At 52.1% G+C, this 24,887-nt stretch overlaps 1 protein-coding gene and 1 long non-coding RNA gene across 6 annotated transcripts in view; one reads left to right on the forward strand and one right to left on the reverse strand.

Moving 5' to 3' along the window:
- WHRN (whirlin) overlaps positions 1-24,887 on the reverse strand; it is an 80,488-nt gene that overhangs the window by 3,342 nt on the left and 52,259 nt on the right. For 2 of the 5 annotated variants that reach the window (XM_072959990.1, XM_015245379.3), the window contains exons 4-9: positions 18,323-18,525; positions 17,219-17,252; positions 15,829-16,041; positions 14,732-14,941; positions 2,285-2,356; positions 548-1,091 (exon numbers count right to left, since the gene is read on the reverse strand). In XM_072959990.1, the coding sequence (XP_072816091.1) occupies positions 548-1,091; positions 2,285-2,356; positions 14,732-14,941; positions 15,829-16,041; positions 17,219-17,252; positions 18,323-18,525 (1,276 nt within the window). Of the gene's footprint in view, positions 1-547; positions 1,092-2,284; positions 2,357-11,911; positions 11,945-14,731; positions 14,942-15,828; positions 16,042-17,218; positions 17,253-18,322; positions 18,550-24,887 lie in introns of all 5 variants that reach the window. The other 3 variants (XM_072959988.1, XM_072959989.1, XM_072959991.1) reach the window with 3 other exon arrangements.
- On the forward strand, positions 7,154-8,353 carry LOC140696135 (uncharacterized). The gene is made up of 2 exons (XR_012072201.1): positions 7,154-7,372; positions 8,156-8,353. It is a non-coding gene; the product is annotated as an uncharacterized lncRNA (long non-coding RNA).

Here is a 24,887-nt window from a genome sequence, read left to right on the forward strand (position 1 = left end):
TCGAGCCTGCACTCTGACCCTACAGACCTCCGGGGTCCAGAGACTGCAATTTCAATACCCACCTTTCCCCAGCACCTGCTCTGTGCCTGGCCCTGAGGGACAGAGATCACAGAAGCCACCCCTGCCATGAATAGGCTCAACCTTCTTGGGAAGACTTATAGGGGAGTGCAGCGTGACCAGGTCTGGGGACCCTGGAGAAGGAGCCCAACCCTTACTGCGACCTGGCAGGACTGTCACTGTTACCTCTGATCCACGATGGGAAAGCATGGCAGCTGGTCCACAGCCACACAGCCAGTGATGGCAGAGCTGGGATTCACATTCCCACCTCTGCCTCCAAAGCCCCACAATGCAGGCTCAGGACCCTGTTCCCCGGCCCCCCTGACCCTGAGTGGGGAATGCCTGAGCTAGAAGGCCCCTTACTGGGTGAGCACTTGGTCCCATCTTGGCTGTGTCGACGAGCAGGTCAACCCAGAGGGGACAGGGACCCCTCCTAAGATGACATAGCGGCACCCCAAGCCCAGCCCACCCAGGGTCTGCTGGCACTCACTGAGTGTCTGGGGCAGCGCCCTCACTTCGTTCACGTCAGGCTCGCTGTCTGGGCGGTGCACCTCCACCATGACAAAGTGCTGGTTTGTACCTGTCTGGTCTGGGCGTCCAGAGGGGGAGGGTGGTGGAAGGCCGCCCCCGGCCAGCGTGGCCTCTGCAGGGGGGTTCTTCAGGTGTGGGGGTGACTGGACCCGTGGGAAGGGGCCGATGGGGTGCTGGTTGACCAGGGCCAGATGGGCATCCAGCGGCCTCTTGGAGCCGGGGTTGGCTGGGGAGACAGAGGTGTAGATGGGGGAGGAGGGTGAGTCCTGTGCTGAACCAGAGGAGTCCTCTGGAGCAGGTGTGGTGCCCGCTGGTGGGCTGTGGTTCCGTGGAGCCGAGAAGATGATGCCAGAGTGGGAAGATGCAGAGGAAGGCGGCTGGAGGTCCTCTCTGCCCAGCTTCCTCGGCTGGGAGAGCGGGTGGTCGTGGCCTTGGACCAGAGGTGGTGGGGGAGGCGGTGGCTTGTAGCTAGGCAGCCCCTTGGAAGTGGACTTGACATCATCCTGCCAAAAGACCCAACAGGAGTAGAAGGAGTCAGAGCCCATTGTGGCTGGTAGAGGGGAGAGCAGAGCACCCTGGCTGGAATTCCGTCTCCGCTCTATCAGCGCTTGGCCACGCTGCTCTGAATAATGCAACACCCGAGTGGAAAACTTCTCCCAGCATCTCGGCAACTGATAAGCGTTGGGATCTTGGTTGGCGTCTCTGGGGACAGCATCGTTACCTTTGGGAATTGAAGTTCTTGGCATCAGCCAGGGCTTGTCACAGGGAGTGGGAGTTAGTTAGAGGCATGATGCAGAGATGGAAAAACAAAAAAGGCCTTTCTTTGGCTTTTCTTTTTAAGGCTTTATGATGATTACTGGAGACAGGAGGTATATGACAGGACTGGAGAGGGGAATGGAAAGAAGGTGGACAGACATGGGCTGGGGTGCTGTGTGGCTCTGGGTGAAGCACAGAACCTCTCTGAATGCACTCTGGGCAATGGGGAAAACCGCACCTACCCCGCAGAGTCGTAGGGAGGTGGGGAGCAGCGTGTATAATGTGGGAGCAAGGGGCCTGTGAGGGGTGCTGGCTGTGGATACTGTCGTCCCATACCCCTTCTCCCTGTGCCAACACCCAACACTTACACAGCTCTGATGGCAGTGCAGGCACTGTTCCAAATGCTTTACTTAGATTAACAAATTTACCCCAGCCACAAACTTATGGGTTAGTACACTGCTATTACCCCATGTTACAGATGGGAAAACCGAGGCACAGAGAGGTTACAAAACTTGCCCAAAGTCACACAGTCAGTGACAGACACTGGGATTTGAACCCAGGCAGTCTGACTCCAGAACCCAGACCATTTAAAAGTTATTTGGGTCAGAATCACAAAGTGACGCTGCCCAGACTGCTGATGTGCAGGCATGAGGTTAGGTTTAATTCTCTTTTCCAGAGTAGTCACGTGGCCTCCTCGAGGGGTTCTCTCCACACACTTCATGCTTCAGTACTTGCTATGATTAACGTTCAGATAACACAGCAAAAGTAGCACCAACTCGGCAAACAGTCAAATGGCCTGACAGCGCTGACTAAAATCCCCAGAACAAGCAGAGAGCTCGCAGCTGAGGACCTCTGTCCCCTCCCTGTGGTTCTCACCAGGGAGCCAGCCCCAGGGCCTCAGGCCGACCCAGGAGGGCAAAACACAGTGAAAGGGTCTCACCAGGGAAACATCTGAGAGGGTGTTCAGATTGCCCTGGACGGCCTCCCCAGTTTCCTCCAGGTCCAGAGTGTTCTATAACAGAGAAGAAAGCACTGTGAATAAGAGAGCGAAAAACCAATTTGCTTTCTAGGACACCAAATTCTGTGGCCCCTATGACACCTTCAAGTGGTTCAAGTTTCTCCTGATACGCCCCACTCCATGGGAATTGACTTTGCACGTTAAAATTAATGTCGATTTTTCCTGCCATTCATTTTGAAATCAGTTGCAAGGATTTCAGTCTCTTGGAGACTTTCCAGCCTCCCCTGAATTACGTGGAGCTGCTGTGGGGTAGGTAGCTCTGGCCTCGACTGGGAACTCCTGACTCTCGACCTGAGTGCTGTGCTCAGCGCACTCATTGCCTTCAAAACCCAAGGGTTTTCTCCACGCTGCTCCTAGCAGAATCTCAGGAAGGTGTGGAAATGGCCAGGTACAAGTGAGAGGTGGATGGAGAAAGTCTCTGTCTCACTTTTAATTTCAATGGTTTTAATGTGTGTGGGAGGGGGGTTACAGTTTAAATGGAGCTTATTTTGCAAAAATGCTCATTTCTTCCTTCCTTTCCTAACTCACCAGAAGCCTACTGCTCCCTCAAGTGATACTGAGCTGCCGTGAGGCCATCCCTAGCCACCCCTGGGAGACTGAGCAGTGCTCCTTTCTAAACTGGGCTCCTGAGGGCTCAGTGGAGCCATTTCTCTCCCCTTCACAGGGCCCAGAATGGCAATGAGCCTCTGCGACCAACACTAGGCTCAAGTCTCAAGTTCAGCGATCAATATTGAGCAGTCTCAGTGCTCCAGGCAGTAGCTTAGAGACAGTGGAGCTGACAAAACAAGCAAGGAGGAGACTGCACAGGGTGAGGAAACACAGGTATATAATGCAGCTGGGGAGGAGTTATCCAGGTTGGCTTCCTGGAGGAGGGAGCAGGGCTTAAAGCTGAGTCTTGTGGACAAAGGTTGGGTGTTTCAGAGATAAGGGCGTGCATAAAGCTAGCAGGATAGAGGATGCTTGAGACTCCTTGGGTGGTTCCACGTGAGTCAACAGCTGCTTAGATCTAAGCTTGAGGGCAGTGGGTTGACATGGAGATGTGGTCAGGTTTGCCTTCTAAGAAGATCCCCTTTGCTCGCTTCCTCTCCAGCCACACTAAAGCAACGCAGGCATGTCAGGGATCTTACATTTAATACTGGCTGTTCTTTCCGTCTGGAACACTCTTCCTCGTGGCTATCCACAAGGTGTGCTCTGTTTGCTCACCTCCTTCCAGATCTTACTCAACTATCACCTCCTCAAAGAGAGTCTACTCTGACAACCCCACCTAAAATCACAACCCCCACCCCAATCTGCTTTATTTTTCTCCTTTGCACTGACTACTATTCAGCCAGCACCCAAGATGTAATCCTGAAACTTAGGTCAGATAATGTCTCTCTCCAGCTCATAACCCTCCAGGGCCTTTCCATCTTACTTGGAGGAAATTCCAAACCCTGCACTCATTATGCCTAATGACTGGGCCCTTTCTTGCTACTACTCCAACAGGATTGGGTGGTTCATGCCTCAGGGCCTTTGCACTCACTGTTCTGCCTGCACTACTGACTCACTCTCACTTCACTTAGTTCTGACACCAGCAAGGCCTTCCTAGACCAGCCCTGTTTAAAACAGCACCCCTCTCCACGGCCCCACACCATTTCTAACACCTGACCCTGTTTTGTTTTTATGTATAAGATTTATCACCAGCGTAGGGGGCAGGGTATAGCTCAAGTGGTAGAGCGCATGCTTAGCATGCACAAGGCCCTGGGTTCAACCCCCAGTTACTCCTTTAAAAAATAAAAAATTATCACCACCTGTTGTGATAATGTCAATTCGCTTATTGTCTGTGTCTCCCACTAGGATAAAAACTCCTCAAAGGCAGGACTTGTAACTACCTGGTCCCTACTTTATCCTCAGTGTTCAGGATAGTGGCTGCATGATAAATATTTAATAAGCAAACTAATGAATCCATGAATGAATCAATGGCTGAATGAATTAATCAATAATTCTGGCTGTCATGAGGAGGCCCAAGCAGGCAGAGAACTGAGCAAGGCAGCTACTGCAAGTCATCGTGGGGAGCAGTAACGGTGGTATGAGTGAAGGTCAAGGCAGTAGAGGGGATGAAGGTGCCCCCGAGTCCATATATAGGGCAGAGGCTGCCAGGTCACTTCACACTGACCCTCATCTGGAATGAGCTCCTGACCTTGAGCATTCTGGGTGGGCAAAGGGCACACGGTCAGAAAGGCCAACTATGTGAACTCACCAGCCAACATGATGCTCCGCCCTTCCAACCCTGAGGCTTTCTCACCCAGGGCTCCCCATCTGGTCCCCTCATGCCTCTGGGGCAATGTCAGGCTAGGACAACTGCCTTGTTTTACCAACAAAGCTGAGGCTTAGGTGTAAACCTCAGCCTCCTGATCTCTCCTGCTCTCTCCAACCCTGTCTCCTGCACACCGCCTCCCAGGAGGAAGCTGCTGTCAGCCTCGGTGACGCAGCGATGGGGAGGACTCCTTGGGTGGGGGGAGGGGAGGGCTGCTCTCCCATCCACCGATCAGTGGCGCCAGTTCTGGCTTCTCTGAGTGGCAGAGCTGGGTGACAATGAGCAAACTACTGAACTGCTCTGTGCCTTAGTTTCCTCATCCGTAAAATGGGGAAACCACAGTCCCTCCTCTGGCACAATATATGAGGGGAGGCGACTGTCACATCAGAAGCCTGGGATCCTGCAAATCAGCCCCAGCAACTGAAAGTCTGCCCAATGTGCCCTGGCCCATGGGAGCACCCAGATGGAAGGAAAGAGCAGTCCTCCCATACATCCCCTCCTCCCAAACCGTAACGAATCCAGTGCTCCCTGGAAATAAGTTCAGCTGCGCAACACAGAGCATCCAGGGCGAAGGTGAATGGAGAGGCAGGTTATACGCAATGACTTCCCAAGACTGTAGTCACTACTCTGGCCTCGGCAGGAGGCCCCGGGGGAGTCAGAGACCTGGGACGTATCTCAGCCAAGACAACAGGGGCCTCTGCCATGTTCTAACATAGCCACTGCCAACCGCCCCTGAAACTCGGCCGGAGGCACTCTGGGGCTTAGAAGACAGTCCGCGGTGGGGCCAAGGCCATGGGGTTCTGTCCTGTTCTGGCACATCAGGAACTTTGAACATTTATTTAGTCATTCAACAAGCATTTGTCAAGCATCCTTCACTTATGAGGAAAGCTCAAGGGGATACAACATGAGCAAGTCATCATGTCCTCAACACCCAGCAGAGGGCCATGAGCACCGGAGCTGCCCACATGCTCTTGCTCGGGTCACTGATGGGAAAGGCAGTTTTAATGGGGGGGTGGGGGGAAGGAAAGGAGCAGGAGGGATCCAGCGCCTGACACATAAACATGTCTTTGCAGAGCACTACAGGGAGGGAGTGACTTTCCCTTAGAAAGTAGGGCATCAGAGAACTCCAAACTGTGGAGGGCCTATAGCCAGACCCCTGATGAGTGTTTTACTCACATGATCTCATCTGATTCTCCCAGTGACCTGGGAAGCCGGCACTCTGCCCCTGTTCACATCTTTTACACTTAAGCTCAGAGAAGGTAGTGACTTGTCCAAGGCCACACGGCCATTCTACAGCAGATGATGCCTCTAACCTCTAACCCATGATGGGGGACCCCAAAGCCCATACAACCTTACCCCAACCCTAGAATTGGATATGGCCCTGAAATTGTAGGAACCAAAGGGCCCCAGACCCTCTCTGTAACAAGAGAGAACCTAGCCATCGCTGGCCCCTGGCCCCAGTCATTCTCTGCTATTAATGGCATTCTGGAGCCAAGATGGAAGGCAGGGATGGAAGGGTGGGAGGGTGAGGGTGGAGTGAGGACAAACATCCAGCCCCGAGAAGAAGGCCTGAAGTGGAGCAAATGGCAGACGGATTGGAACCCAGCCCTGCCAAACTCCATCTGCTGAATCCAGACGCTCAGGAGCCCCGGGTCCCCGAGCCATGTTCTTACTGCATCTGAAATAGCTGCAGACAGCAGGCTAAGAACCCTGGGGATGCGTCAGCAGAAATGTTTCCTGAACAGGCTTGGAGAGGAGGATCAAGGTCAGAGCTCATGCAGGAGCTGCCCCATGCATCCTAGCCTCCTCCCCAACCCCCTCAGACCCAGTTCTTTGGGGTCCCCTCCTCCCACATCCACTGAGGCCAGAGCCCAGATAAGGGTTTAGACCTAGCAGCTCAATTAATGGGACACTTCATCAATTCTATAGCTGAGGTGACTGAGGCTCAGAGAGGGAAGGCCACCTGCCCAAGGTCACAGCAAGGACAGAGCAGGAAATTGAACTCGATTCAAGGTTATCCAGACCACTTCCCACAAGAGTCAGGACCTGCTGCCCTTGATCCTCCATCTCTCCCCTCCTCAAATCTGTGGTGATTCAGAAAATACCCTTCCCTTCAGAGAGAACTCCTTTCTGTTTGAGTTGACCCAATCAGGGCCAGATATCCCAGCAGTTCGGTTTGAAGGAAGTGTGGGGCGAAAATGAAATGAAATCATGAAGGGCTATCACCCCTGCCGACCTCTTCCAGATGGTTTCCTAATTCTGGAAACGGAAGCCCGTAGGGTCTTGCATGGTCTGGGTGCCACCTCAGCAAAATGAGGCTCTCCCTTCTCCTCCCTTCTCTCCCCTTCTTCTCCTCATCTTCCCTCCCCTCCCCCATTTACAGCCCAATTCCTGGGCTCCTCTGCCTCCACTCCTCATTATGATGGAAGGGCTCTTACATAAAGGTGCTATTTTCAGCTCTTTGTTCTTCTTGCTTCTTTACTCTAATGTCAGGACAGCAGGCTCCCCCCCTCCACCTCAGCCCCAAAATGTACAAGAGGCGTGAGGCTGGGGGCACCCTCCCTGTTCTATATACGGGAAGACTGAGGCACCGAGTCACAAAGGCTTCTGGAAGGTCACAGTGGGGCTGCTGAGAGGAAGAGGACAGTCGGAGAGAGAGAAACCAGAGAAGGGAGGAGTGAGAATAAGAGGGAAAAAAGAGAAGGGAGGGGACTGAGGTAAAAAGATCAAGAAGGGGAAAGCAAAGGGAGAAAGAGGAAGGGAAAATTTGAGAAAAGCAGGAGTTGGTGGCCCGGCCAGAGCAGGGACCAGGGAAGAGAGGCTTGTCACCCCAGGAATGATGGGGTGCTAGGAGGGAAGGAGTGATGTGAGCCCAGAGAACCAGAAAGTCCTGGCATCCTGGGGACAGGGGGCTGCCCAGCCTGGAGGGGACAGGCCTTGGGGTCCAAAGGATCATGGGGCCAGACCCTAGGGTGATGGCCACGCTGGTGGAGGTGGACCATGTTACTCCCAGCTTCTCCAAGCCCAGAGTGGGGTAGATGTCTGGAAGCTGGGGGGAGGGGCAGAGGAGAGGACAGACACGATTCCCAACACAGGGACAGGAACCCCCACTCACTGGCTAGGCTGAGGCCTCGGGAACCGGCATTGGGCCTTCTAGCAACTTGTCCACTCCTGATCTAATGTTCGACCACCAAACCACAGAAACAGAAAAGCCCCCAGGGCACCTGTGCACGAAGACTTCCCAAGACGAGGGGTCACTGCCTTTTCCCAGCACAGACCGTGCTTCCTTCCACCCCCTTGCACCTCCCTCCCAATGGTCTTAGGGAAAGGGCATCATTCAGTGGACAGAGAGGGTGACCCGGAATCTCCAGGTCAGGGCCAGAAGAGCCTTGGGGACAGGTGTTGGAAAGCAGGGCTTCAGGAAGGAGTCAAGGGCCCGTGAACCTGGCTAGGGGAAAACGCTGCATCTTTATTTTCATTAACCTCTAACCGAAATGTAGCATCTCCTTCCAACAGGAATGGAGGCAACACAGCCCAGGAGAATCAGCAGCACCTGTGCCTCCGTCACAGGGCTTTCATATCACACTGCAGACGCTGCGAAGTTCCATTTATGCTCATCATGGCCTCATCATTACAACCGTTACTGACTGATGTCACACCTTGTTACTGGACATGCTAATAAAGAGGCACACGTTCTACGATTTGTTTCTGTATTTTGAATACGGCATTTCATGATCTGATTTTGTTTCCTTTGTAACCCTATGTGTTTTATTTTTAAACATTTAAAACTGTTATTCTGAGACCGGGTCCCAGGGCTCCACCAGCTTGCCAGAGACAGGGCAGTAAAGCCATTAGAGGCAGGGGCCCCACCCCCAGCATCCTCTGACAGCTCAGGAGCCCCTTTCCAGGCAAATGAGAGGCCTGGAGTGCAAAATCTTTCAAATCCAGGAGGAGAAGGGCGGTGGTTAAGGCCAGGACAAGTCCTAGCTGCCACCCCAACCTCAATGGCATTTGCTCTGTGCATACAATTTGGGTCTTGTCCTCTACAACCCCTCTTTTCTCTGCAGTCCTCTGCAGTGCCCTTTGCCAGCTTAGGAGCATCCACAGAATCAGCTCCCACGTACTCCACACCGGCAAGTCTGTCCCTGATCTCACTGAAACTTCATGACAATCCACAGGTGGCCGGTCTATCAGCCCTGAGTACCGATGTGGAAACTGAGGCTCTAAAAGCTTAAGTCACCTGCCCAAGATGCCACGGCTACTAGTCGGGAGAGCCAGCCCTGGTGTGTGGGATTCCAGAGCCCGTGCACTTAAGCCCTGCTGTGACGGGCCCGCTCACCGCACTAGACGAGGAATTCAAGAAATGCCGGGCCGGCCTTTCTCCTTTTGCACAGCTCTCCTGGCTGCCATCTTTCTGGGAGGGGAATGATACTGTTTGGAGGCAGCAGAGAAATTCCCAGGACTGAGCCCCTATTAGACAAATGGAAGATAAACACAATTTGTTGAAGGGGCAGGGCTACATCTGATTTCCTTTGATCAACTGTGTCTGGTTTGAGGGAAAACGGCTACAGAGTGAGCCACATTTAACCTGGGATGGATAAGCACGCAGCTCGATCCAGGGAATTTGGGCTAAGTGGAAACTGGCTCTAACTGGGGCATCCGGGTCACGACAGCCAGCTGCCTGCCACCTTGCCTGTCTGAGTGCCAGAGTAAAGGACATTTTCCTACAATATGGGAGGTAACTGTTCAGAAGGCTGGAATGTTAGAAGATAATCCTGAGTGGCCAGGGAATGAGGTTTCATTTTGCTTTCTGCTTCACATTTCCTTGGAACTCCACTCTGTTCCAGGCCCTGGGCTAGCACTGGGGACACAGACAGGAAAAAGATGAGGTCCTTGCCTGACCCCACCAGCTCTCCCTGTTTACAGGGAAGGACACTCATGGAGAGGTTAAAGGAATACAACAAGCATTTTAATGGAGATGTGAAAAGCATGAATGCTCCATGAGGAAAGGGATTTTGGTGGTTGTCCATCCAGATTGTGGGGGGTTGTTTGTTACTCAGCATCTCTGCAGTGAAAGCTCACTAATACATGGTGTTGTTACAGACCAGTGACTGGCACTCAGTGGTGAATAAGTAAATATTACTTCCAGCTTCCTCTTGGGAGGAATGATACAGTGTTTGTTCAAATACATAGACAAGTGGTGGCAACACAGGTTTTCCATTCCTTGTGATGCCTCTCCTGGAATATTTTTCAGAATCTCCCAACAAAGGGGACTTTAAGAGGTGGAGGAAACTTGGGGTCTGCCTGGGTGGTACATATGGGGAGACTGAGGCCAATGGAGGATGAAGGGCTTTCCTGAGGGTGCACTGCATGGTGGGGACAGAGTATATGAAGGGGCATGGGCTTCTGATTCCCAGGATGGGCCTGGTGCCCTGCATTCCTGGATAGAAGGGCTTCCAGGAGGAGGTTTCTGTCCTGTGGCTTCATATGCAGGCAGCATGGGGTGTCTAGTCTGAGACCTATTTTGTGTGTGTGGAGAGAGGGGGCTCTCAGGAGATACCAAGGCCAGGGCTGGCCAGGCAGCAGGAAGAGCTGGTGCCTGCAGAGCCATCATCACATCTCTTAGCAGCTCAAGCCCTTTCTGGGAATGAACCTGTTCTTGGTAGAAATCCACCTTTGTCTATTCTCAGCAGTCAGCAGCATCCTAACAGAACTAAGGCAGACCGTGTCAGCCCCTGCTCTATCCTGCCAACAGCTCCCATCTCACTCAAAGTCTTCAGCATATAATTCGCCACTGCCTTTCTCCTCACTTACTGCTCCAGGCTCAGGGCCTCCTGGACTTTGCTCAGACACTCTGGGCACACTCCCACCCAGGGCCTTTGCACTCACTGTTCCCTCTGCTGGAAATGCTCTTCCCGCAGCTGTGGGCGGGGCCAGCTCCCAAACCTCTTTCAAGTCTTACTTAGGTGTCACTTTCTGACTATGCCAATCCCTCCCCAAATCCCCTTCCCCGCTTCATTTTCCTCCTTAGCATTTTTCACCACTTAACATACTGTGTGTTTCAGTTATTTATCTGGTTTAGTCTGTCATCCTTGCTTTACCCTAAATTCCATAATGGAAAGGATTTCTCTGTTGTTCACCACTGTATTCCCAACTACTAGAATGTATGTAGTGCACAGCAATCACTTAATTGACATTTGCTAACAGAAGGAGAGAGGAGATGATGGATGGATGGATGGATAGATAGACAGACAGACAGACAGACAGACAGATGATGCTTAACGAGCATCTGGTGAGCTCCTTCAGGGAAGAATCACAACCAGATGGCAGGGGTTAACAGCACCAACTCCTAGGCAAGCAGGCCTGGGTTTGAATCCATATTCCTCCATTGACTAGCTGAGTGACCTTAAGCAAGTCACTACTCTGTGAGCCTCAGTTTTCTTCTCTGTAAAATGGGGATCATAGTGGTACTTGCCACACTTAGTTATTGGGAGGGTCAAAGAAGATACAGTTGGAAAGCATGATCACAGCCATGGCATCTCCTGACAAATGCCAGCTACTCTTATTATTAAGAAAGGCCCAAATTATTAAAATAGGCCAGGCTCCATGCTGAGCACTAGGGAGTCAATGGTGACTCCAGACGTAGTTGTTGCCCTCAAGCCGCCCATGGTCAAGGAGGGTAACCGGCTTGTACAAACTATTAGAATAAAATGACACAAGAGCCATAACAGCAGGAAGCCTAAGGGGCTGAAGGAGCCAGAGGCTGAGGGTCATCCCCCTTGAGAGGATGAGGGAAGTCTGCTTGGAAGAGGTGGCGTGTGAGCTAAGGGCTGATGCACACACAGGAGCTATCCAGGCCGTGTGAAGAGGGAGGGAGAACATTCCAGACAGTGAGATTGTATGGCATATACAAAGGCCAAGAGGTCTCTCAACAGCTCCACAGCACAAGAATTATCATCTTCATTTTACAGATCCTGAAACTGAGCTCAGAGAGGTGAAAAAAACCACTTCTCAAGGTCACACAGCAAGAAAGTGGCAGAGCTGGGAACTGAACGGCAATTGGCTCTGCATTCTCACTGCAGAGCCCGAGAAAACTGATGTACTGGCAAACAGGAGAGACAGTGGGTGCCAAGAAGAACCCCAGCTCCCCACCAGGGCTGGGTGCAGAAGTAAGGGGGTGTCGGGAAGGCCACAGCCCCCTGCCTCCGCCCCAGCTAAGGGACTGCCACAGCCCCACTCCGCAGGAAGGACGGTACCTCCATCAGGTCTATAAGCCACAGCAGCCGCTCCTGGCGGGGAAAGGTGAGCAAAAGGCAAAAAGAAAAATACATCAAATAAATATTAGGGATGGGGTGGGCACAGCAAACCTCCTTCCCAAACACACACACACACACACACACACACACAAAATAAACAAAGGGATTCCCCAAATCCCTTTTCTTTTTACTTGAAATGCTTGGGGCAGGAATAAAAGAGGGATGAGGAAGACCCCACAGCTACAATCGGCATGGTTTCATTTCTAACTGCCTCCTTCAAGGAAACCAGGGGTGGGGGGCGGTCCTCACTGCTCTGCAGAAATGACACTTGTCCTGGAGAAGGGCCTTCAGGAGACAGTCATGAACCTGGGCGCAATTCTGGGACTCCCAAGCAGTTAAGACTAGGATCACTATTTCCACTTAGCAGAAGGGAAAACTGAGGCTCAGAGAAGGGAAGTGACTTGTCCAAGGTCACATCTGCTACTGAAAAGCAGAGCCTGAAGGAGGACCCTGTTCAGAGGACTCGATCAAAGAAGAGCTATATTTCTGAGAGGCCTGGGCCTTGAGGGGCAGAGAAGCTCAGGGTCTATAAAATGGAGCCCGGCGCTATGCATGTGGGGGGCGCCCGGGGTGGGATGAAGCTTGGAGAAGGAGTGGCAGATCCTCAACCCAGTGCTTTCCAGAAGCCACCAAGTGTCTGCAAGGCCCTAGGTACTGGGTGGTTTCCCCAGATCCGGAAGAACACAGGCTCCCTCTGCCCTCAGGGTGTGGACAGCACTTCTGGGATGTCACGCATCCTTTACTCCTCCCAACAAGCTGGGGAAAGCAGCAGTGCTGCCCCAGTGCAAGGAGGGAAACCGAGGCACTGTGGAGTGAGGCGACCTTCTTTCCACACTGCCTTTCCTGCGGGCACAGCTTTCTCCTAGACCCACCTCCAAGAGCTCGCCCTGGTCTTGGTTAGTCCTGATCTGACATGCACATGCTATCTGATGGGCCTCAGACTATCACAGTTACTCACATCTCAGAAGCTGGGAGACCCCTTCACCTGTCCCCCAAATTCCCTGCTCAAAATCATCTCGTGGCCCATCTGAAGTCTGCCTTCTCCAGGGTGCCCCAATCTGTAGAGAGGGTCTTTGGCAGGGCAGGGTCAACTGCCACAGCTGGGGCCCAGATGGCAGGGGCAGTGTTTCCCAGGTACGGGACAGACCCCCAGGCTGGGACAAGGTCAGTGCAGGCTGGTGTTGAGTTGAGGCAGGGACCCTGCCCAGAGCCCTTTCCAGGTGTAAAAGTCACCCTGACTTCTCCAATCCTGCAGCCTTGGACTGCTGCGGCCAGAGCCACCAAGGACCTCAGGCCATTTTACCCACAGGGAAGCCGAGGCCCAGAGAAGCTGGACTGAAATCTGACTCTCTTGCCTTCCGAGCTAGAGCACACCTATCCCACCCACTGGACCTCTATCCCTGATTCTGAACGACCAACCCAGGATTACAATCTGCAACCCCCAGGTTTTAGAGCTGTGACCAATGGCTCCTAAAGAGCCAGATGGACATTATCAAGGCCAATCTCAGTGGAGCAAGACCCAGAAAGAAACAAACACTTGGGCCAGGGCCCACAGCCTGAAGCCAGCTCATCAGCTGTGTGCCACATCAAAGCCAAAAACTTGCAGCTCTGGGCCGGGGACAGCCTCCTCTCTGCACCAGAAGTGATCTGCTCATCCTGAAGCATGACATGGCCTCTACCACAGCCACGTCCAGAGCCTAGAGGAATGCACGGCAGCTTCCCAGATCACCCAGGATGGATGAGGACTCTTGCGGATGAAGGTGACTCAGTATGGTAGGCGTAGGAGGTAGAAGAGGAGAATTCCCCCAGAAATCCAGATCCCCAGAGCTATTAAAACAAACTAAATAAAAAAGCCACACCAGGAGCTGGAGTCTGCAAAGGAAAGGCATGCATGCCCCAGGGTGGTTGTTTCCTGGTGGCTGCAAGCTCACCTGTGCCCACTACCTCCTGTGTCTGCAGGTGGACATCACTGCACCCTCAGAATTGCTCCTCCAATAGGACAACGAACACTGTCTAGTAGATTCACCCAAAAGAGCTCCCAGTTCAGGGAGTAACAGTGCTTAAGAAACTTGACTTCCCACTCCCTTTCCAGGAGAGAAGTGCTGAGTGATGGACAGGCAGGGAAGGAGAGGATGGAGCCAAGCCCGCTCTCCTGACCTCCAGCCCAGGCTCTTCCTACAGCGCGGACCTTAATAACCAGCTGTTTCTCATGATGGATAACAACGCATTTCCTCTGCTCCTTCCTTGCAAAGGCCTCCAGGGTTCATCTGCCTCTGAGCATCCTGGGGGCAGAACCACACCCTGAAATGGACCAGATGATTTTCTGGGGGCTGGCAAGTCTGAGAGAAAGTCAGGCTGGGTTTTGGGGGTGTGTCTCAGGGAAGGTTCCAATCACCACGAGTGCCCTCCCACAGATTGGCATTATTATTTCTATTTGTCTCATTATTGCGTTTTTCATCTTCCTCCCCCAGCCTCCTCTCCTGGACTGTGAGCCTCTGAGGCAGGGCCACATCTGTCTTGTTCACTAGTTGTGTCCTAGAGCCTGTGCCTGGCATGCAGCGGGCACCCAACAATTACGAGGTTTTTACAAGGGAAGAAACTGAGGCTCAGAAAGGCAAGGCACAGAGCAGGCAAGGGGTCAAATGCCAGCACAGAATCCCAGTGCTGGGATTTGAACTTGGATGGGTCTCACTCCAAAGCCAGCATCTTAACTCCCCTCCTGCTGGCTGTCAAGCCAGGGACGGGGCAGGGACAGCTCACCCTGGCCGAGCTGACGGTGGTGGAGGTGCCGTGGCTGCCTGTGGATGAGCCCGTGTCACTGTAGGAGACCATGGAGTAGATGTCCCCAGCCCCAGGGCCCGGGGGCTGCCGCGCCTTCATCGACTCTATCTCCCGCCTCAGTACCAGGTGGTCGAAGCGGTCCAGGTCTTGGGGGGAGATGGTGCCTCTCACCTCAGAGAGGAGCGAGAACTGGAGTCAGGGACAAGCGGGGCACTCAGCAGGGAGCTCCACCAGCAGGTGGGATGGCCCCCTGCTACCCCAAATGACCTGCATGCGAACTTGGCCACTGGCCTCCCTCCTTAACCCTCTATGGCTCCCCACTGTCCGAGGAGAAAGTGCAAACACCTTCACCTGGACACCAGGCCCAGTGTCATCTAACCCTGCTTGCCTCTCACCTCTTCCTCCCTGGCATCTCAGTGTGCACAAATGGCTGCAGCTCCCTGAACAGGAAGCTCTTGGCTGTCCCTTCCCCCTACTTCTCTCCAAATTGCATTTCCTCTATTAAGTTTTCCCAAATGTAACCACTCCCAGCAGATCCAATCACTTTCTCCTTGCTGTAACTTCTGAACCTCAAAGGACTTCCACTAGAGCCTGGTTTCCAAAGGAGGCAGGACAGCACAGTTGCTTGGGGGGCGATTCATAAAAATTACTGGTGGCTGGGAAATCAACTATACTTCAATTTTTAAAAATGGGGGAAAAAAAGTATTAAAAAAATGACCGGTGGCTGGCTCCCATCCACAGATGTGTGGCGTTAGCCAGCCTGGGGTGGCGCTTGGACAGCGCCTTTTAAGAGCAATCCAGCCAATTCTAAATGTACACTCAGCATGGAAACCCACTGCGTCAGGGCCTCGGTCATAGGAACTGTAATTGGCGGTTTCCCCAGGAGTCTGCGGGCTTCCCCAGGCCAGGGGGGTTGTCTCAGTTACCAGTCTCCGCCTGAGGTTCAGTTTAGGCCTGACTCTTTCTGGGTTCTCCGTAAAGGAGTGGGGGACAGAGGGCAGCAGGGAAGGATGCAGAGCCCTGCAGAGCTGAAGCCGGGCCCCCAGCACCGCCTCGCCCAGGGAGGCACGGGTCACCTTGGCATGCGTGTTGAGCAGCTCAAACAGGGCCATGACGAGGGCCTCCACAGAGACGCTGCCGCGGCGGTACTCCTCCAGGTAGTAGGCCATGGTGGCGCGCTCCTGCTCGTTCAGCAGACGCCGGGCCTGCTCCTCCAGCAGCACCCGTGTCTGGTTCCCCAGGCTGCTCAGGGTCACCTGGGAGCCGGCCGGCCCCTTGTAAAACCCCAGCTGAAAGACAGCAAGACAGAGGCCTGGGTATTCGGAGCTGCTCTGGAACTAAATGGCCAGGCCAAACTGGTGACCACACTGCACAGGGATGCGGTGGGTCCTTCTGAGGTCTCGGCCCATGCAGTACACCTGCAGATGTTAACAGGATGTGCTCAGAGCACACGGCCTCGTGCAGCAGCAAAGTGCTTTCATGGCTCACGTAGCACTTGTATGCGTTACCTCATCAGAGCCTCACGACCATTCATTGTCAAGCAATATTACTATGGTTCCCATTTTATTCTCCAGTTTGCAATCTCTCTCTTGGTAAACTGGGGATAATAGTAACTTTATTTCCAAAACATAGCTCAGGTCTGCAAACACACACTCCACCCCTCCCCGCCACTGTCTCTACCATCATCAGCCATGTCCGTAAGACGCCACCTGGTCTCCCCTCTTGTCCCCTCTGCCTCAGGAACCTGTCTCCTACTCAGAGCTGCTGAGATGGCTTCATCAAAATACAGATCTCATCTTGCTTCCCTCTTTAAACCCTTCAACAGCATCCTGTCATTTTTGGTTAGAAGTCAAGCCTCTTACGTGACCCACTAAGCCCTGGGTGGTCTGGCCATCCACCAACAAGCCAAGCCTGGTGCCTGCCTCAGGGCCCTGGCACGTGCTGTGCCTTCTGACTATATCACCCGCCTTCCACTCCTGCAAAGACGTTGATCTCACTAACTTCTACTTAACGTTCCGTTTACAGCCAAGACACCATGTCACTATCTCAGAGAACTTCTGCCCTCTCTCCGCCCCCTGCCCTCTCCCCGCATCTAAACTAGGCGTCAAATCTGTCATTCTCTCTCATAAGACCCAGCACCTTGCTTCGATGACACTGAATGTCTTTTGTGATTAGATATGATTAGATAGATTAGGTTTATTCCGTTTTTATGTATGTCTCCTTCACTGAGTGTAACCTCCACAAGGGTGGGGACCTGATCTGTTCTATTTGTGCCCTTAACCCTGGTGTCCAGTGCAGTGTCTGGAACGTGGCGGCACTCACTGGCATGTGTGGAATGGAGGATGGGCGGACAGTCAGCAGGCCGCCCACATGAAATGAGCTCATGTACGTGAGCCACTCAGCCCACCCTGCCAGGCCTAGAGCTATGAAGAAACCTAAGAGACCCACAGACAGAGATCACCCTACCTTGTTGGTCCCTTCTGTGAGATCCCCAGGAAACCTATGAAGAAAGACAAGCATGTTCAGCTTCACGTCTGAGCAGTTCAAACAGGCACGGGTAAGGGAATGCCTGATCTGCAGCGGGATGAACAACGGTTTTGGAGAAGCATGGCCTGCACTCGCCGGGGCCACTCAAGGGAATATCAACCCCTGGAGAGATGGGCAGCTTCTGTTCTCCCGACCAACCACGTGCATAGCACTTCTAAAACCATGCAAGGTTGACTCCTGAGTTGTTTCCAACCCTACAGGACCAGGTAGGCAACAAGAAGAGGTGAGAATAAATGGCAACTGATACGTGGCCTCGGGGTCAGGCCAATCCCAGCAAGGGGTGGGGACATGTATCTGGCAGGTGCCGCTCAGCTCTAGCCTGTTTTCACACAAAAAAAAACCATGGGCTCAAGGTGCCAGAATCCCTGATTTTCAAGAAGTAGCCAGAAATCCAGCTTTTTTTTCCCAATGGGAAACCTGTTGTCCTTTTCGATGTTGGCAACTAATTTTGTAAAATTATAATACTCTGCAAGTGAAAGGAAGGTGGGAAGGAAAAAAGGGAGCTAGTGAGAGAAAGAGATGCCCTAGGTATATTTGGCTCAGGGGCCACCAACCAGTCTGAGAATTTTGATGGAAATCCAAAGGTGACCCTTTACAGTATTAGCCACTATGCAGCCATCTGGCAACTATATTTCACTTTATGACCTCCAAGACCCTTTCACCCAAGTAATTCACGGGATCCTCATCCACACCTTTAGGATGGGGGCTTTGGGTTATGATTCCCACTTTTCAGATGAAGCAACTAAGGGTCAAAAAATAATTAGGTGAATAAATAAAGAATGAGAGAGCTGGATCATGCAGTTCAGCTTCCCAAGGGCAACTGAGGCCAGGAGAGGAGAAGGGATGTGTCCAAGGTCATGCCCTGCAAATGGAAGGGACCCTGGGGTTGGGACCACAGGCTCTGAAAAACAGGGCAATCTTCACAGATCAGAGCACGGTGGAGGAGTGGGAGGGGCTGTTACTGGCTTTCAGAAATGGCCCTGGGGTCCTGGGGCTCAGAGTGAGTGAGCAGTGCAGACAGACCCTGCTGAGTTTGTGGCGATGTCCCCAATCCGGGAACTGGCAATCCACTTGGTCTCGTCCACAGTGGTGCGAGCGTGGGGTAGCCTCCCGACGTCCTTCACCGTCAGGATGAGGTGCTGGGATGACTTGAGCAGCTTGACTGCCTCATCGTGCAGAATGTTGAGAAAGCTCCGCCCATTCACCTCCAGAATCTGGTCCCCAACCTGCACAGTCAACACAACAGTCACCTAGGCTGTTTGTAGGACACCAATTCATGCCAGGGGCTTCAGAGCCCTGATTCCAATTCTCCTCCTGGCTAACCTGCAAGGAGGTCACTGAGGCTCAGAGAGATTATATGGATGCCTGAGGATCACACAGCAACAGGCTCAGAGAGGTTATGTGAATGTCTGAGGGTCACACAGCAAATCAATGGCGAAACCAACCTTCCAACCCTGAACCTTCCAAGCCCACACTCCTGTCACTAGAAAGGGCACCTCCCTTCATCATAGCCATGGCTTTGAGGGGTGAGTCTATGAGATCCCCAAGGGTCTCCTTATATAGAAAACAAAAGCCATCTCAGAGGCCTAAAGGCTGGTGGAATTGGGGGTAGAACGAGGCGAGAGGTATGAAGGTCTATTTCAATTATATTCTTTCTACGCTTCTACATTGTTAAAATTTTTACATCAAGCATGAAAGTCTTACATTACCTTAAAATGTACACAACATTTTAATTTATTCGAGAAAAAAAGCAATAAATGAGAAAACCAGCTTCCCCTTAAAGCAATAACATATTGCTTGATTCTTACGACCAAAGGCATTTTTCATCTTATAATGTAAGAACATATTTTTTAATGAAAGGATCTAAAAACTTGGAAGGAAAAAAAACTACCCTTCTCATAAACATAAATATGTGACAAAACCAGCAGAGTCTGGCTGGGAAGATGCTGCAGTGGGAGACGGGCAGGTGGAAGGACACAGCACATTTAACTCAGAAGGTCCAGTGCTTTTCCTCCACTCACCTATGGGCGCCTGGAAGGGGCTGCCCAGGGTCACACCTCACCGTGGCCTTGAAGGGCAGCCCCATGACATCAATTACCCATGGCTGCTCTTCCTTCTCCCCAGCGTTTCCACCCACTGATGGCGCATGGTCACGCCCCCTCCCCCAGGATGGTTTTCCAGTGCTTTTCAAAGTAGAATTTGGAAAAGAGAGCCAAAAGGGAATTTGAAAGAAAAAGACGAGAAAAGACGATGTGATGACGAGGCTGAGAACTGAAACCCTGGTCCCCAGTTTCCTGTCTTCTGTTTAACACCTCCCTGCAGTTGGGGAGTTTCCAGAACAGAAAGTGGTTACACATTCAGACTTTCCGTCTCCCTTCTACACCAGCGTTGATGTGCCCAGAGGAGGCCCACTGCATCTTTGCCTCCACAACCCCATTCAGCAACATTTACTGAATACCTACTATGTGCCAGGCTCTGTGCTGGGACACATGCTGAGCAAGACAGAGACCTCTCTGCTCTCATGCTGCTCAGCGGGCTCTGTCTTGTGCTATAATTGGCTTTTCCCTTCAGCCTCTCCACAGTGTCCCCGGGCCCCACACAGTGGGAATTCAATAAAAATTCATCAAATGAATGAAAAGTCAGACACCTACTCCCCTCATTCCTAGCTCCAAGACCATCTCTGTGGCAGCTTAGCAGGGACCAGCACAGGACACCAGCCTGGAGCCCCAGATTTCAAGCCACTTTTTACCAGATGCTGTCTGTACGTCAAGGACCTTGTCTGTCCCTTTACGTAGTTTCCCTTATTTAATATCCTCAGCATCCTGTCAAGTAGGTACCATTGCTCTGCATCTCACCAGAGAGAAGATGGAGGCTCAGAGAGGTTAAGTAAATGGTCGGTGGTCACAGAGCTAGTGAAGAGGACAGCTAGGGTGCGAGCCCAGGTCAGGCTGGGCCCAAGGCCCTAATTCTTTCTACTACTGGGCTGCTGTCAGGCTTCAATTCCAGCAAGTCCAAAGCCACCATCCTGCCATTCCTTCTCACCTAGCTCTGAACACCCACCCCCATCACCAACTGTGATTTTATTGCCCTGAGTAGATCCTCCAGCAAGTCTCACCCCATCTTCACCTTCCTCCACCCACTAACTTGGATTCCCTCCTCCTCACACCTGGGTTCCTGAGTTGGCATCCTCCTCCACGCATCAGCATCTAAAGTGCTGCCAGACCTAGCACCAGATTCATGTTTCCTCAACCTTTTGCTTTCGCAACAACCTTCCTAGCTTAAAAACCTCAACAACCCCTATATGATCCAGGAGGCAGTGTAATGTTATGGTTAAAGGTTTCAAAGACCATCAGAAGAGGATTAAAATCCTGGCTCTGCTACTTTTATGCCATGTGGGGTCAAGCAAAGCCCTAGTAGCTTTTGTCCCTTAGTTTTCGCCTGTGTGAAAAGGGGATCCTAGCCCAGGATTATCCCCCAAGTTTCTACAGTCATCAACATCTGTTCCCAATGCCACCAGCAACATCTACAATTCTCTCTCTCTTTCCACATCTTTGAGCTCCCTACTTGAGAAATCTGAGTCCCTGAGAACTCAGGCAGCCCCAACTGGTCTCCTCATAAAGAGCCAGAGGTGAGACCCAATACCTGATTCCGGGCTTGGCACACAGCAAGTGCTCAATATGCGCTTATGCGTGGAGGTGTGGATTTAGCCACTTCCCACTGTGCCTCTCTCCCAGCTGGCGTTCCCTGATGCTAAGAAGCAGAGCTGTGTCAAAGGAGACCTTCCATAGGCCCTCGGGCCTTGCGGAGAGCGGAGGGAAACTCACAGGGCAAGGGCGGCCTCACTTGTGCCCATGTCATTAACCGGTCTGTCTCCCTGAGTAGCGGCTCCACCTCTCGCCTCTGCCCAACTAGCTCTCTCCCTCTCCCCTGCCATCCCCAGCTGTCCCCACCCCCCACAGCTCCCAACTGGAGCCAGGCTGTCCTTTTCATCTGCTGAAGTGCTCTGTTTTCTTAAGTATCCCACTCAATAGCTTTGGCTTTTGTTAAGCTAAGGAAATCCATTTTAACCTTTCCCACACATTTTATTTCATCCCAGAAGTTTAATTAAAGGGAGTAGCATCTGAGAGACCAGACATGTGAGGGCATCCTTTTGTAAGCAAGCCTCTTCCCTACAGGTCCAGGCCTGGGGGAAGCAACTCAATTCCACGAGCACTTACCTGGCCCTGCACAGTGAGGCTGGGGGAGGGGGCGAAATGTCCCAAATATTGTTTGCGACGTACGTACATTAAAAAAGTGGTGTTTAGCTGGAACTCAAATTTAAAATGGGTGGTCTGCATTTTTATTAGCTAAATCTGGCAACCCTGCGGTGAGGGTGACAGTCACCTCCGGGAGCGATGGTTCTTGGCGGGGTCGGGTGCTGACTTCGTGCAATGGTTTCCAGACTTCGGTTACTCTCCTTCGCCCTGCGCCAAGCACCCGTTATTTATGTAGCCCCAGAAATCACCGAGGTACCACTTAACTGCAGCCTCCTCGGAAGCATTAGCCATGAAATCACAGGTCTGCTGTGCTAATCACATTTCCCTGCTCGTGCCTGTTAAATAAATACATCCCTGCTAGATTTGTGAGAGGCAGCACGGGGTTCGTGTGCAATCCACCTGCGGAACATGTGTGAAGTAGGAGTCATACTCCAGAAACCCCAAATTAATGGGGCATGTGAGCCCGTCTTCTGCATCTCCTGCCAATCCTCTCTTGTCCTTCTTCTGGGGTCTGTTTTAAAACCCAAGCTGTAGACGGGGCTGGTTTCAGGGTCTCCACGCAGCCCCCTGCAGCATCTGAGTTGGTCCGAGTTACTCCTTTTTCTGTGTCCTGGTCTCTCTCATTTCCTTTACCTACTGGAAAGCTTCTTGAGGTCCGGCAGCCCTGTCAGAACAGGCATCTGCCTGCTCACTGTCATTCAGAGTTCACTAGCCACTTTCAAATAAATCCAGTGTCTCCCCAGCTGCTCACAGCAGCCTGAGGCCAGCCGGCTGTGGAGTCCCACCCCTACGGTGCAGCAGAAAGATGTCCGTTGTTCATTAAGTCAGGCAGCCAGGACAAGGTGGCTGTGTGGCCCTGCGCAGCTCAAGTATACTCTGAGTGTATTTCCTCATCTGTAAAACGTGCCTGGCTGCAATTCCCAGGTCACCGAGAAGCGAGCGGGATCACTTGGTACAGCGCCTGACACGTGAGAGGCTTTCAAGAGCTTTTCAGTGACTTCCCTTCCAAACGGCAGGGACATATCAAGCAACTTGCTCAGGGTCATGGTCACATGAGAACAAGGAGCCAGCATTTGAGCCCAGCTTCTCCTGTATTCTCCCGCAGCCCATGCCACCTTTATCCTGCACAGTGCCTGACACGCGAGAGGCGTTCAGTAACTGCGAAGGGATGGCAGACACCCTCCTCCCTTCTCCCCCGGGCTCACTTCTACTCACTTCCCCTTCTCTTTCGGTTTGTGTGATGTGTAGTTGGAGGTGACATGTTCAAAACTCTTCATCTGGCTCCTCCCCTAATGCCACCCCCCTCCCCCAAAAGCCCCAACTAAGAGCTCTAGGTGTTTATTCATTGCAGTGTTACTCTCTCCTTCCCATGGAAGCCAGCTTTGAGTTAAATGACATGGGGGTGATCAAGGTAAAGAGGGAACATGTGGGGACTGTCCGGCCTCCCAAGGTCCCCTACAGATTGAGAGGCTGAGGCCCAGGCAGCACAAGGGTGTGTCTGGGACTACAGAGCGAGGCCACGGCAAAGCCTAGACCCTGAGGCTGATTAACCAAGAAAACACCCACCCGCCCAGAGCTCGTCAGGACACGACCCCCTGGAGAAGGGAGAGACAGAAGCAGAGTGTGATCGAGTGTCAAATATTGCTCAGCCTGCACACAGGCACTGAAGGGGAGGGCGTGGAAGGATAAACGAATAAAGAAGGCTTTATTTTATTTGTCACCATGGGCATCCTATTTATCACCAGTGATGGGGGAGCAGAGGGTGGACAGCGGGAATGCCCTTCATTTTAAGGCAGAGGGAAGACTCCTCCATCATCCACAGCCCATCGAATGACAGGCTCGGGTTTGGGACGCTCTGAGGAGAGCGGGAAGGAAGCTGAACAAGGACAGGACACTGATTTCCCCTGAACTTGGCCAACCAATCACCAGGAAGTAAGAATTCACTTCTCCTGGGCCTCAGACCCAGTGAATTCTCGCTTCCCCTGGAAAGAGGAGAGAGCTCAGCAGGCTTGGGAGTGACTTGACCTCGGTAATGGTCCTTCATTACTCCCTAAGAGACCTGGGGAAAATGATGTTACTGCTCTAAGCCTTCCTTCCCTCAAAACAAGAACAAGACCACCAATCGATGAAGTATTACACTGACTGAATGAGAGGCCGTCTGGTGCGTGATTTATGAGCACAGACCCAGGAGTCTGTCCTCAGGGTCTAATTCCAGAATCTTCCACTTCCTAGCTGTGTGACCTTGGGTAGTTTCCCTACCCTCTCTGGGCCTCAGTTACCTTCTCTGTAAAATGGGGATAGCATCAAGAGTTTAGGATTAAATGAGTTAATACACTCTCCACTGTATCCCCAGCACCTGGCACATGGTAGGTGCTCGATGAATATTTATTGAATGAACACATATAAAGCAAGTAGAACAGTATCCAGCATACAGTAGGTGATCAGTAAATATTAGCTGCATTTTTGAAAAACCACATTTATCCTTGAAGTGACCCCTCAGTCACTCACCAACCAGACCTTTTGAATCTGCTTCCTCTGAGTCACTCAAGGCCATACCCCTCCACCTTTCCACCTGCTTCCTCCGGGAGCCCTGCCTTCAGCTTCAATAGACCCACACATGTTAACCACACCCATGAGGCACATACCCTTACCCCCATCTTACAGCTGAGGAGGCTAAGGCTGGAAAGTGAAGTGACAAGATCTGAGATTTGGCCTTTGTTCGACCAGCTTGCCAAGCCCCTGCTCCAACCAGCACCAGCTCCTCCTTGAAGAATAACCAACCTATCCCTCCACCTCTGGCGTGACCTCTCAGCCCTGGGCAATCTGCCATGCACACAGTAGGTGCTCTATTTGTGCCTGGTGAAGGGAACAAAGGAGCCCAAAGAACCCACAGCGAGACAGCAGCAGCGCCGAGCTCCCCCACCAGAGGCAGTCAGGGGAGACACCTGCCAAACCCTCAATCTGTGTGCTGCGCTGGGAGACAGGATCCATCCTTGCCAAAGGCGTGCAGCAGCACACCCGAAAGAAGCAGACTTCAGGCCCTTTTTCATCACCTTCTCAAGACTTCATTGAAATGGATTTCGTGGCCTCAAACGAGGACTCCACTGATTGTAACATTATTGCAATGAAAATTCAAGTTCTATTCAAGAATTTTATTGCAATTATGAATCTTTAATAATCTTCCATGTCAGGTATGAAACTTTAATGGGCCTGGGTTTTTTTATTTTTATTTTTTTGGTTCAAGTGAGCAAGGCGGTTTTAATGAGACATTAGCTTTCCCCAATAGTTCAGAAGTCAGCAAACTTTGTCAGCATTTAAAAAAAAAACTCAAG

The sequence above is a fragment of the Vicugna pacos genome, chromosome 4, assembly GCF_048564905.1.
Source record: "Vicugna pacos chromosome 4, VicPac4, whole genome shotgun sequence".
NCBI classification, from domain to species: Eukaryota; Metazoa; Chordata; class Mammalia; order Artiodactyla; family Camelidae; genus Vicugna; species Vicugna pacos.